The following is a 13,512-nucleotide window of genomic DNA, read 5'->3' as shown; positions in this document are numbered from 1 at the left end:
GTCTCTCTGATTGGTTGATGCTGGAAATATGTCACTACGTCACACAGTGGAGCCTCTGATTGGTTGATGCTGGAAATATGTCACTACGTCACACAGTGGAGTCTCTCTGATTGGTTGATGCTGGAAATATGTCACTACGTCACACAGTGGAGTCTCTCTGATTGGTTGATGATGGAAATATGTCTCTACGTCACACATGGAGTCTCTGATTGGTTGATGCTGGAAATATGTCTCTACGTCACACAGTGGAGTCTCTCTGATTGGTTGATGATGGAAATATGTCTCTACGTCACACATGGAGTCTCTGATTGGTTGATGCTGGAAATATGTCTCTACGTCACACAGTGGAGTCTCTGATTGGTTGATGATGGAAATATGTCTCTACGTCACACAGTGGAGTCTCTCTGATTGGTTGATGATGGAAATATGTCTCTACGTCACACAGTGGAGTCTCTCTGATTGGTTGACGCGGCGCGTCGAGCTGCAGAAGTTCAGATTTTCTAACTTCAGTGATTTGTGCCTCAGTGCATCAAACGCTCAGATCGTTCAAATCGTTCAAATCACGCTGCTCTAATCGAGCTTGAGGAGCCGCAGCACTTCCTGACGCTGTTTGAAGTGCGTCCACCATAGACTTTGTATGTAAACCTGAGGCTCCTGATGCTGACATCGTGTTCGGTGTGAACGCAGCATTAGACTAAAAATGCATTGGTGAAGAACCTTTCACCTTTCCTCTCCCTCTACTTCAGCCTGTGGCCTGACTCGTCTCTAGTTTGGTTTAACTCCCAAGAGCAGCAGCAGCACAGCAGCCAGCCAGGCAAGAACCGCTGGTGTTGGTTTTTCAAAATAAAGACAATTTTAACATTTCATGATATTTAAATACAAACAATGATCATAGTTAATGTAAGTGCACAAATATAGGATATAAAGATATATGATATGCTTTACACAGACTCTTTTATAAAATAAATAAAAAACTATTCTGAAGTTGTGGCGGTTTTATTTTGTCGGGGCGATATGCCACGATCAATCACATGTAGGGGAAACCCTGGGCTCATTACTGGTCTGTTCTTTCTCTCTGACACAATGGCAGCATGGAGGACAAGACAAACAGGACCTACAGTTCTCAGTGATGACGACCTCACACATCTCCTTCAGCCGAGTGATGAGCAACTGGTCTGCTACAACCAGCACGTTGCAGACAAACTCCACATTCAGAGAATCTGTCAAATTATAAAGGAAAACTTATAAAGTTACAAATTCACATTTGTTGACAGTCTTTGTAAACTTTATACCCAACAGAGGACCATTAAAACAAGCTAACTCAAAATGCTAACTGAGCACACATAAAACTCCACATTTTACCTTTAATGGTGGGAGACTCATCAGTGTAAATGTAGTCCAGGATGACCTGCAGCACCTCAGAGCTTGTAGGCATCTCTAAAGCAGAACAAGACGTTGCCTGTAGGGTGTGTGAGAACACCATTGTGTCATAGTGAGGACAGGGCACAATGGTGACCAATAAAAAACAAATATATTTAAGAAAATATTGGGTCTACCTCAATCCAGGGGCTCCCAAGCATACTGTTGAAGTATTCTAAAGAGAAGACAAAGTGCATTAATGTCAATATTTTGATGACAGTTTCCTCTAAAGTTTTAAAGATAAAATCAGCATTGACCTGAATTTAAAAAAAGTCAAGGAAGCAGAAATGGAACCAACCAAGTCATAAAGACCAGAGTGTTTCCATTCAAGTCTTAAGACAAGTCCAAAGTCAAGATGTGTCATTGCTGAATCCCAAGTTGGAAAATTCTAATTTTGAGTTCTAAACAAGTAATTAGAATTGAAATTTTGTTAAAAGTTAAGAAATTATGAACGATTCCTATTAAAAATGTATATTATTGTCAGAATAAGCAGCCAGTGCAACTGTATTTGAACAGAAGTGTGAATGTTTCAGTGATCAACAGATTTAGTACAGAATGATTTGTTTTATCTGTATTTATACTGTACCAGACCTCTCTTATATTAAAACAACGACTTTAATATAAAATACATTCTCTAGAAGACTATTATTACAGTACTTCAAAGTGACACTGTAGGTACTGTAGCTGCACGTTTAATGTCTAAATTAAACTAAAATATCTGCAGCAGGTTCATTTTTACAGGCATCCACTTCACTAATTTGTTGTAGATGTTTCATAAACTCCACCATGGATTTAAATAATCTCATAAAGGTGGACAGATGGACGGACAGAGAGTATTTCTATGTCCCCTGTCTCTGTGACCAGAGTCAATCAGGTTTTACTGTAAACTAGCTTAAAGACTGTGTAAAGTAAATTTTAATATTTTCTTCATTAAACATCATAAATGTCACACTTGCATTGTTGTAAATGAGTAAAAAGTCTCACAACTGTAGATACTTTAATTTTGAAGGTATAGATCAATTTGTGTTTAAAGATTTGTTTGTTTCAGGGTTTTTTGGACGTGCTTTAAAAGGCGGCTGTGTTTCGTCACGCCGCCGCCTTAAACATGACCCCGGCTTAGCCCCGCCCCCTACTGCTCCAGCAGTATAAAAACGTTCTTCGCCTCAGCCGTTGCTGTTCACTTGCTAAAATAGCATAGATATTTTGTTGTTGTTAGCTAGCTAAACAATTCCCATTTTAGTCCAGATAGTTTTATTGACTGCCTGCAGACACAGTTGGGATTTATGGACAGTTGTTTGGTTCATGAGGCTCTACCTCCCTCCTCCCTCCTGGACTCTCCTCCTGACATCATCGCCTCTCCTGCACCTGACGGGGGGATAATGCCTCACCCAGTAAACACAGCAAGTTGCTGTTTGTGCTTCTATGGTAAATATCCTAAGTGTTGGCAGTTTAGTGCATGATTTGGGTTCAGGGGATCCTCTGACTCGTGTGTGTTAGACTCCTTGGTCTGTGTTTTAATACGGGTCATGTGGGTAGCAGGGGACCGCAGGGAGAGAGGGTGCAGCGAGGCACTGAGTCCACGGCCCCGGGAAGAGGTGAGGTCGGAGCACAGAGGGCTGTAAAACTCCTTCACCCCCGAGACCTTCCTTGCCCACCCAGAGCTGGTCGCAGCGCACCGCCTGGAGGAAATGTGCCTGATGAATGAGTAGAGCTGGAGAACTGCAGTAGGCTGCCAGACTTCAGGAACATCTCCTCCTCAGGAGCATCTCCTCCTCAGGAACATCTCCTCCTCAGGAGCATCTCCTCCTCAGGAGCATCTCCTCCTTCAGGAACATCTCCTCCTCAGGAGCATCTCCTCCTCAGGAGCATCTCCTCCTTCAGGAACATCTCCTCCTCAGGAACATCTCCTCCTTCAGGAACATCTCCTCCTTCAGGAACATCTCCTCCTCAGGAACATCTCCTCCTCAGGAACATCTCCTCCTCAGGAACATCTCCTCCTTCAGGAGCATCTCCTCCTTCAGGAACATCTCCTCCTCAGTACAGGACACGGACACAGTGATGCTCAGAGTGTGGGCGTGGTTTCAGCGCCTCCAGCTGACACGCCCCCAGCATTTTCACAACAGAGCCACTGATGTTTTTTCATTATTTTTGAGACTTAATTTTATAAAGTAAACAATGTTTTTATTCAGTCAGATTTAGATGGGTGATTGATAACACATATTTCTGTCGTGTGACAAACTCAAAACACAGATTTAATTTTACTTTACACGGTCTTTAAAGCTAACACAGTTATAGTTAGTTGATTCAATACATTAGTGACCAACTTTTAAAAAAGAAAAAACTTTGTTAAGATAGACTTGAGTCTCCTGATGCATCTCAGTAATCCAGGTAAAAAATCAAAAAGAAAAAAATTGTGTTTTTTAATAAGTGTTAATTAGGTGTRAACGATAGCCATGTGATGTGAGTATCAGTCACATGGAGGCAGGGCTTAAAAGCCTGAATTTAGCCTGAAACTCTCAGACTGAAGAAGTCTCTTGGAGGAGAGACGAAACGTTTCATTAGAGAAGAACCCGTCCAGAAGACCTATACTATTTTTTTCTTTTTGATAGACTTGAGTCTTTTGATATAAAAATGCTTTCTAAGTGATGTCATGAGTCTCTACAGTCACCGATAGGTCCAAACGCACAGCAAATGGCACAACACACACATGAAGGATGCAAACTCCAAAATAATACAAACATAAAAAATTAATGCAAAGATAGAAACAAAAAACATACAACAAAAAAAGGCTTAAAAATGAAAAACGCTGTAAATACTAAAAGATGCAAGAAAACAGTGCAAACTCACTCCACAAAGTGGAAGTGCATCAGACCACTAGAGGGTCTCGACCAGACCCTCAGTAAAGACAGCATCCCATTAATGTCTTTACAGCAGGTCTGGTCCCATATGACCTGGTGTTCGAGTGTTTTGGAGTTTACATGATTCATGTGGTTACAGCAAGTTCAGCTGTTTGTTCAGCTGCATTTGCACCTGTAGGTCACTGTTCTAAAGTCATCAAAATTATAGAGTCTAACAACAGAAACAGTTTGTGATGAGAATGATAAAGATCCACGTTCTGTGTGTGTTTTTCTGTTCTTACCTAGTCTTGCACAGAGGACACTCTTGTGACAAGGAAACTCTTTTCCATCTTCAGATTTCAGAGTCACATCACAGAGGTAGGAACTGTGCACAGACAAACACGATAAAACTAATTAAACTAGACTTTTTTCATCAGCAATTTATTTAGAGTTAGAAATGTAACAAGTCACCATTTTTTCTGGAAAAATTTGGGTTTGTTGCCAGTTTTCTTCTGTGTCACAATAATCTTTCCATTTTCATACTTGACACCATCCAGTCTGAAAGAGAAAAACAAAAACCAGTTAAGAGCTTCAATGATTTGGTGCTGGTTTGTTGTCACACAGCCTCCCACCGTGCTGACAGGCTGCCCAGGCCAAGCTTCTTCGCAACAGCCTGTAAGGTCTTCACAGGGTTCACTCCTCCTTCAGTGGCTCTTCCCTTGTCACCTTTGCCTCCCTTCCCTTTTCTGCCAGGCTTGGAGCTCCTGCTCTTAGCCTTGTCACTGTCACCTTTGGCTGAGGGTGAGAGGGAACGGTACACCTCTAGAGCGGAGCGACCACTCAGACCCAAGTCCTGCAGACTGCTGATAAGCCTCTCCTGCTCTGAACCCTGGCCAAGACAGGAGGGACAGAGAAACCAGTCATTCACAGAGAACAATAACTTCATGGGTCAATGCAAACAAAACCAAAGAAAACTATGATCAAACTTTGGCTTCTGTGAGTTTATTTAAAAAAAATGAGTAGCCTAAAACGAAAGAAAGTTTCTGACAGAATAAAAGAAAAAATAAGAACTTTTTATTTCTCCTCACCTGGTTTTGTCCTGTCGATGCACCTGAGACCCTGGGTCGTACCCCGTGCACCAGCAGCTCACAGGAGTCTGTGTAGATGAAGTGCAGGGCGTGCTCCAGAACGTCTGCTGGGATTTTGTCAAATATGAGTAAATCACAACCAACGGCGTCTTCACTCCTCCTCACTTCCACCTCGTTGACCCCGCAGCGCTCGGACAGAAATTGTTTCCGGAAAAACTCAGACCTCATGGACAGGATGTACTTGTGCGCGGGGAAGTTGCGTTCACCAGCCTGAAGCGTGACGTCATGGATGTTATCCATTTCATCTGCGTCTTCCAGAAGGCTCCGGAAGTGCTGGGAAAAGGAGGATGAAGAGATGTTGGGAACCTCATACAGACTGGAAAACAGAAGGAGAGAAAACTAAAATTACAAAAGGACTCGAACCAAACGTTCCACTTCTAAAGATGATTTTGTCTTGAGCCGTAAAACCTATAAATACTTAAACAAAAGTAACATTTAGGAACTAAGTAATATTAAAGTAATTCAGACTGGTTTTTGTGGTTTTGTAATAATGTAAGTGACAACAATAACTTTACATGTTACTGAGAATTTCTTCAATTTAAAAATGATTCCATAAATAGAGTTGGAGCTGATCTGACTGTAAACTTATATCAGAACAACTGAGTCATGGAACGACTGAGTCTGCATTTCACTTTCTTTGGGTAATTTCTCATTAAATGTAGCCAACTTTGGAGTCTCATTTTTCCTTCTTTGATGCGACTGTCTCTCTGTTCCACCATTATCATCGCTCTTTGATTTGCCCGCGGCTTCTTCTGTGGTTTGCAGAGCACCATGCCGCGTTCTTCTTCTTTTGTAAACATTGCAGCCCTAACCTAACCTGAACCAATAAAAAAAACTAATAAAAATACCCGTTTACCAGAAGCTGAACATGCTGTTAAACCTTTAGTGAGAAAGGAGCAATCATTTTTGAAAAGGTGCCCAAACTGAGCTATGACATCACTTAAACTGTGTGACTGACTCCAGCAGCTTTTGTGGTTTAAGACAAACATCATACCTGGTTTTGGGGTCGGACTGAAGCACACCAAAATTGCGTCCTTTGGAGTCCATTGTGATGCTGACAGCTCTGTGAACAAAGGGAAGCCTCTCAAGACGGATGCGTTCATACAGCGTGCCAGCATCAGAATGACCACACACCTCCACGCTGACCTCTGTAACAAGTAAACAAAAACCTCTGGTGAACTAAGAAAGAAGATTAAGTAATTAACATTTTCCAATTTTAAAAAAAGAAAATGTTGAATGTGGAATATTTTATTTTAAAACAGTTTTACATAATACAATAATTATCAAAACAATGAGCATCCCTAACCCAAGGGGGAAAATAAATAAAAATAAAATAAAAAATGTAAAATTAAAATCGCTTTCCAAAAACCATTTTAAACATATTTTTATAGATTCTCTTAATTCTTATTAATGCTAGTGTTTAATTTGAATCAACATGTGTCCTATGTCAAACTAATTAATGCTGCAGGCTTCAAATGTAGTGTTTACACATAGAAATGAGCCAAAAACAGCTGTAACTCATCAAACCAGAAGAAAATAAATAAATACAGACGAGGATTGATCAAATCACCTGATAAATACACTCACCGGCCACTTTATTAGGTACACCTGTCCATCTGCTCATTAACGCAAACATTGAATCAGTCAATCACATGACAGCAGCTCAATACATGTAGACATGTAGACATGTAGACATGTAAGTTTACAACGGCATGTAGCCGAAATGCATCCTGATCTATGTCCTTATTAAAAACATGGTATTTTATGGAGTACTGGTTATCCCATTTTAAAGGCATGTAGACAAGGCCAAGATGATCTGCTGCAGGTCAAACCAGCATCAGAATGAGGAAGAAAGGTGATTTAAGTGACTTTGAACGTGGCATGGTTGTTGGTGCTAGATGAGCTGGTCTGAGTATTTCAGAAACTGCTGATCTACTGGGATTTTCATCCACAACCATCTCTAGGGTTTACAGAGAATGGTCCGAAAAAGAGAAAAAAAAAGAGCTGCAGTTCTGTGGGAGCAAATGTCTCGTTGATGCCAGAGGTCAGAGGAGAATGGTCAGACTAGTTGGAGCTGAACAGTAAATCAAATAACCACTGGTCACAACCGAGGTCTGCAGAAAAGCATCTCTGAACACACAACGCATCTCTGAACACACAACACATCTCTGAACACACAACACATCTCTGAACACACAACACATCTCTGAACACACAACGCATCTCTGAACACACAACACATCTCTGAACACACAACACATCTCTGAACACACAACACATCAAACCTTGAGGAGAATGGGCTACAGCAGCAGAAGACCACACCAGGTGCCACTCCTGTCAGCTAAGAACAGGAAACTGAGGCTACAATTTGCACAGACTCACCAAAACTGGACAAGAGAAGATTGAAAAACGTTACCTGGTCTGATGAGTCTGGATTTCTGCTGCAACATTCAGATGGTAGGGTCAGAATCTGGTGTCAACAACATGAAAACATGGATCCATCCTGCCTTGTATCAACGGTTCAGGCTGGTGGTGGTGGTGCAGTGGTGTGGAGGATATTTTCCTGACACACTTTGGGTTCATTAGTACCAACTGAGCATCGTGTGTACACCACAGCCTACCTGAATATTGTTGCTGACCATGTCCATCTCTTTATGGCCACAGTGTACCATCTTCTGATTGTGTCCATCCCTTTAAGACCACAGTGTACCATCTTCTGACCATGTCCATCTCTTTATGACCACAGTGTACCATCTTCTGACCATATCCACCCCTTTATGACCACAATGTACCATCTTCTGACCATGTCCATCTCTTTATGACCACAGTGTACCATCTTCTGACCATGTCCATCCCTTTATGACCACAGTGTACCATCTTCTGACCATGTCCATCCCTTTATGACCATAATGTACCATATTCTGACCATGTCATCCCTTTATGACCACAATGTACCATCTTCTGACCATGTCCATCTCTTTATGACCACAGTGTACCATCTTCTGACCATGTCCATCCCTTTATGACCACAGCGTACCATCTTCAAACCATGTCCATCCCTTTATGACCACAGCGTACTATCTTCTGATCATGTCCATCCCTTTATGACAACAGTGTACCATCTTCTGACCATATCCATCCCTTTATGACCACAATGTACCATCTTATGACCATGTTCATCTCTTTATGACCACAATGTACCATCTTCTGACCATGTTCATCTCTTTATGACCACAGTGTACCATCTTCTGACCATGTTCATCTCTTTATGACCACAGTGTACCATCTTCTGATGGATACTTCCAGCAGGATAACGCTCCAGTTCATAAAGCATGAATCATCTCAGACTAGTTTAATGAAGACAACAATGAGTTCACTGTACTGGAATGGCTCCAGAGTCAACAGATCTCAGTCCAGTAGACCTTTGGGATGTGGTGGAACAGGAGATTCTCATCATGGATGTGCAGCTGACAAATCTGCATCAACTGTGTGATGCTACCATGTCAATATGGACCAGACTCTCTGAGGAATGCTTCCTGTACGTTGTTGAATCTATGCCACCAAGGATTAAGGCCGTTCTAAAAGGCAAAAAGGGGTCCAACCTGGTACTAGCTAGGTGTACCTGATGAAGTGGCGGGTGAGTGTATACTACCATATGTTTCTACAAGTGAGTGTGGGATTATTGAGTGTTCATCATCACATGGTACTCCTCACCTTTCTTCTCTCCGTACTTCTTATATTCTCCAGCCCATACACCACTAAAGCCTTCCCCATCAGGAGTCACGAACATCATGCCGTTCTTGCTGAGAGACATGTCCGACATGAAAACCTGGCGCTGATATGCCCACCTGCACTGTCTCACCGAGCTGCCAGAGGAGCGCCAGCAAAATACCTGACAGAGAAAAACAGTTACACAAGCCTTTCTCTCACTGTCATCTATATAATACTGTACAGGATAAGACTGTTTATAGAAAGCACCGCTATCAGTTCATAAACATTTGTTGGATAATGACAGGGAAAGTGAGGTAATGGAAAAATAAGATGCATTTTTGACAGCATTTAAAAACTGAGGCAGAAATCAACAAACAGCAGCTTTTGAATTTCATTAAATCTACTTCAGATTATTGTACTTTAAACAAAAACACATAACTTACCCTTCCTGCTTCATCTAATGCCAACACAGCCACCTTTTCCCCTCCACCTTCGTTTAACAGCTGAGGATCTACTCGATGGTCCAGACTGCCCCCGCTGACCAGGACCTTCTTGATGTTGAGCTGCCTGAAAGAAAACAATTAAAATCTATATTTAATGTCTAAATATAAAATCTAATACATCTGTACTGAGGTTTAGTTGGTTTATTCACCTTGAAGCCATTTTCTTACACTGGTATTCGGTCAACAGATAAACATCCCCCTTTTCAGTTACAACCACGGTTGCTCCATCACTGGCTGCAGCCATGGCTATGGTAACATCCTTGTGGTGCAGTGCAGACACCTGACGGGGGGATGTCACACACTTTTCTCCATTTGGATCCAGCAAGTACCCTTAAAAAAGCAAAAATGTAATAGGCTGAACACTAAAAAGAACATTCTTGTGATTCTGGTGTTTGATTAGACCTCTTGTAGATAGTCCTTTGAATAATCTCAGTTTGTAGAAATAAGAGTCAAATTCTGGTCAGACTGATGAGCTAATGGCTGGTTAGAGACCAGAACCAGAAGTAAACATATTGTTTTCATTAAGCTTTTAGTGCATTTGTTTTTAGACTACCTGAGCCAACAGTGAAACTGTACATTGATGTATTAAAAATTTAGTTTGACTACTTTCACTTTCAGTTCTATAATTCATTTTCAGTTTGTTGTGTCACCCATCCTGGTCCTTGAGAAAGCCAAAGTAATCAAACACAGATCAACAGATTTATGTTTCACATTGGTGAAACTTCCCCTCTGTATGTAACAGGGTGGATGCAATGCAACGTAAAAGTGACAAAAACAGAGAAAGTTACTTTTTTTACAGTGATTAATTTTACCCATAGAAAAGGTCACATTTACATGACATTATAGATCAGTTGTAGCAGTGTTGCACCAACTCGATTCATTTAGAGTCTGGATGGGATGAATATTTGCCTGCAGCTGGGAGCGACGCTGTGTGAGGACTGAGCTGCCTGTTGGTGCTTTGGGACGGAGGAGCTCACAGCAGAACCTGCTGCTTCAGGCTGAGTTGTCCGAGGAAAAATCTCACGTGACCTCCAGAGAGACGTGAGTTCAGAGTTAATAAACATTTGAGACGAGGAAGAAACAATGTTGATGGTTTGTGTACTATTTTTACCAGAGGAAAAACAATTCCAGGACTTTTAACATCCAGCAGACTTTCTGCTGAGTCGTGAGATTTTTCTGTCTTCTGTATTTTGGAATCCCCTCTGTGTTTACGTCACCTCTCTTTCTGATTGGCTACACGTCTCATTCAACAGGCTGAGAGCTCAGGTGAACACTAAACACTGTGATATCAGGCCAAAACATCAAACATGTTGAATATCCCCGATTTGAGGTAGGAGCGGTCCCGATGTCCTTCTGAGCCGACTAGATCACTCTTAACTCACCACCCATGGCAGGAAAATCTGCTCAGATTATCTTTAGAGCCATCACCATAATCTGGACTTCCTTCAGATTGTCAGAAGGCCAAAAATCGGCCTGATTATCTTGTAGTTTGACGCTGACCTTAGAGAGCTGTGTTCATGTCAGAGTTCCACAACCCACCAGCCGAGTGTTGATTCAGCCATTGCAACGGTCAAACTATCAAACATTAAGGGATTTGTGGAATTATTTCTCACACATATGATAGTTATTATACATCTGACACTGTTGATTACTGCTTCTATTAGACTGAACGCCTACAGTACAGAAAGGAAGTTTCAATGATGTGACGTGAATTTTGGAACTGAAATTTATTTATAGAACTTTAGTTTCTGTTGGCACAATTTTCTTCCCATGGGGATATCTATAACAGGTAAGATATTAATTCCTCCTAACTTTTTCAGAGTAACCCTACTTCCAAATGTCTGGAATATACAAAAAGAAGCTTTTTCCTTAGTCCAACTGAACGACACTGTCCAGTCACATTATGAACCTGGAAAGCAGGACAGCCTTCTGAGTGTTTATTTGTCTCCTAACTGAAGAGCTGAGACTTACCCAGCTGCCCTCCATTCAGCCCCACTGTGTACACAGCCTCTCTGGTCCACAGGACTGTGTGGAACCTCCCTGCTGCAACTCCCATCACTGCCCGTCCTTTCAGCATTTTCGAAAATACCTATTTAAAAAAATGTGAAAAGCTGAGTGTAAAAAAAAAACTAAATTAAACTCTTTATGACTGTTGATAGTTTAATATTCAATAAAGTTTAATACAGTTTAATATTGAGTTAGTAAGTATAAAAACCAAGTTTCCAACCTGTTTCGGAGCATGTGCTGAGGCAGGAGGAGGAACTAGGCCCAGCTGGTGGAAGGTGTTCAGACCAAACGTATAAACATAGCCTTCCTCCGTCAGAACCACTGTGTGGTCTTTAGCTGCAGCCACCTGAGAGCAGTGGTGGGACATCAGACCCTCCACCATACGAGGAACCTAAAAGAGAACAATGACAAGAACAATTTGACTAAATATGTGAGGAACTGCTGCAGGGATTTTAATCAAACGTTCTGGAAATACAGTGGGGAAAAGTATTTAGTCAGCCGCCAATTGATTAAGTTGTCCCACTTAAAAAGATGAGAGAGGCCTGTAAGTGACATCATCGAGAGGCCTGTAAGTGACATCATAGTTAGACGTCCTGATGCAGCTCAGTAATCCAGGTAGAAAAATCAAGAAGAAAAAATACGTAGGTCCTCTGGACAGGTTCTTCCTTAATGAAATGCTTTGTCTTCAGTCTAAAGAATCCAAGCAGATCTCCCCTAAAGCAGTGAAAATGGACTTTCAACTCCCTCCAAAGGTTTTCGATGGGGTTGAGATCTGGAGAAGGGCTGGGCCACTCAAGGATCTTGAAATGCTTATGAAGCCAGTCCTTTGTTGCCCTGGTGGTGTGGTTGGGATCATTGTGCTGAAAGACCCAGCCATGTTTCTTCTTCAATGATTGCTGATGGAAGGAGGTTTGCACTCAGAATGTCACCATACATGGTCTCATTCTTTCTTTCATGTACATGGATCAGTCGTCCTGGTCCCTTTGCAGAGAAACAGCCCCAAAGCATGATGTTGCCACCCCCATGCTTCACAGAAGGTATGGTGTTCTTCTGATGCAACTCACCATTCACTCTCCTCCAAACATGACGATTTGTGTTCTACTTTGGTTTCATATATATGTCAACATCTAAACTAACTACAAAAGTTAGCCCAGTGAGCTGAAGCAAAGTGTTGATAAAACCTCCCTGCATTAATTACAACCTCTTTGAATTAAAGACTAATTCAAACAACAAACCTAAAGAGTCCAAACAGTACTATGGCTTTCCTAATCATGTGTTCCTTATGATAACTTGAACAGTTCCTGAAAATCCTTTCATAACAGACAAATAAATCAACACTACCAAAAACAAAACCTTCTTGGTGGGAAAACATTTTAATTTTTACATTTATTGTGCAGCCTATAAATTTAAAAATGAACAAATCTCACCAGATAAGTCTGTTCATCTCCATGACCAAGTCTTCCTCCTTGTCCATGTCCACAGGTGAAAACCTGGCCTTTCTGGGACAGGAACACTGAGTGGAACTTACACAGAACCACCTAATAAAGTAAAAAACATTGGATTAAATGGTAAATCAATGGTGATCGATCAAAGTGCTTTACACTACAGATAAAGTGTATCCATTCATACACACTTTCACACTGATGGTGGTAAGCTACATAGTAGCCTCAGCTGACCTGGGGCAAAGGTGATGAAACCCACATTGTCCATTTTATTTTTTAATACACTACAGCCTATTAAAGAGACATTGTGAGAGACGAGGTTATACTGTTCACCTGTTGTCATCACTGTGACCTCATGGTACAGGCTGTGACACGTGTGTGTGTGTGTGTGTGTGTGTGTGTGTGTGTGTGTGTGTGTGTGTGTGTGTGTGTGTGTGTGTGTGTG

The 13,512-nt window shown here is 41.5% G+C and overlaps 1 protein-coding gene across 2 annotated transcripts in view; it reads right to left on the bottom strand.

The window, feature by feature from the left end:
* The window catches only part of ibtk (inhibitor of Bruton agammaglobulinemia tyrosine kinase), a gene marked incomplete at its 3' end in the record, with an annotated part of 35,685 nt that overhangs the window by 17,719 nt on the left and 4,454 nt on the right, over nt 1-13,512 (bottom strand). For both annotated transcript variants that reach the window (XM_014009709.1, XM_014009710.1), the window contains 14 exon segments: nt 1,119-1,220; nt 1,363-1,459; nt 1,557-1,594; nt 4,559-4,641; nt 4,728-4,814; nt 4,889-5,145; nt 5,345-5,720; nt 6,399-6,552; nt 9,119-9,296; nt 9,559-9,682; nt 9,768-9,948; nt 11,590-11,707; nt 11,846-12,016; nt 13,053-13,163. In XM_014009709.1, the coding sequence (XP_013865163.1) occupies nt 1,119-1,220; nt 1,363-1,459; nt 1,557-1,594; nt 4,559-4,641; nt 4,728-4,814; nt 4,889-5,145; nt 5,345-5,720; nt 6,399-6,552; nt 9,119-9,296; nt 9,559-9,682; nt 9,768-9,948; nt 11,590-11,707; nt 11,846-12,016; nt 13,053-13,163 (2,077 nt within the window).

The sequence above is a fragment of the Austrofundulus limnaeus genome, unplaced genomic scaffold (genome assembly GCF_001266775.1).
Source record: "Austrofundulus limnaeus strain Quisiro unplaced genomic scaffold, Austrofundulus_limnaeus-1.0 Scaffold60, whole genome shotgun sequence".
NCBI classification, from domain to species: domain Eukaryota; kingdom Metazoa; phylum Chordata; class Actinopteri; order Cyprinodontiformes; family Rivulidae; genus Austrofundulus; species Austrofundulus limnaeus.
This window is presented reverse-complemented; position numbering and strand designations above follow the sequence as displayed.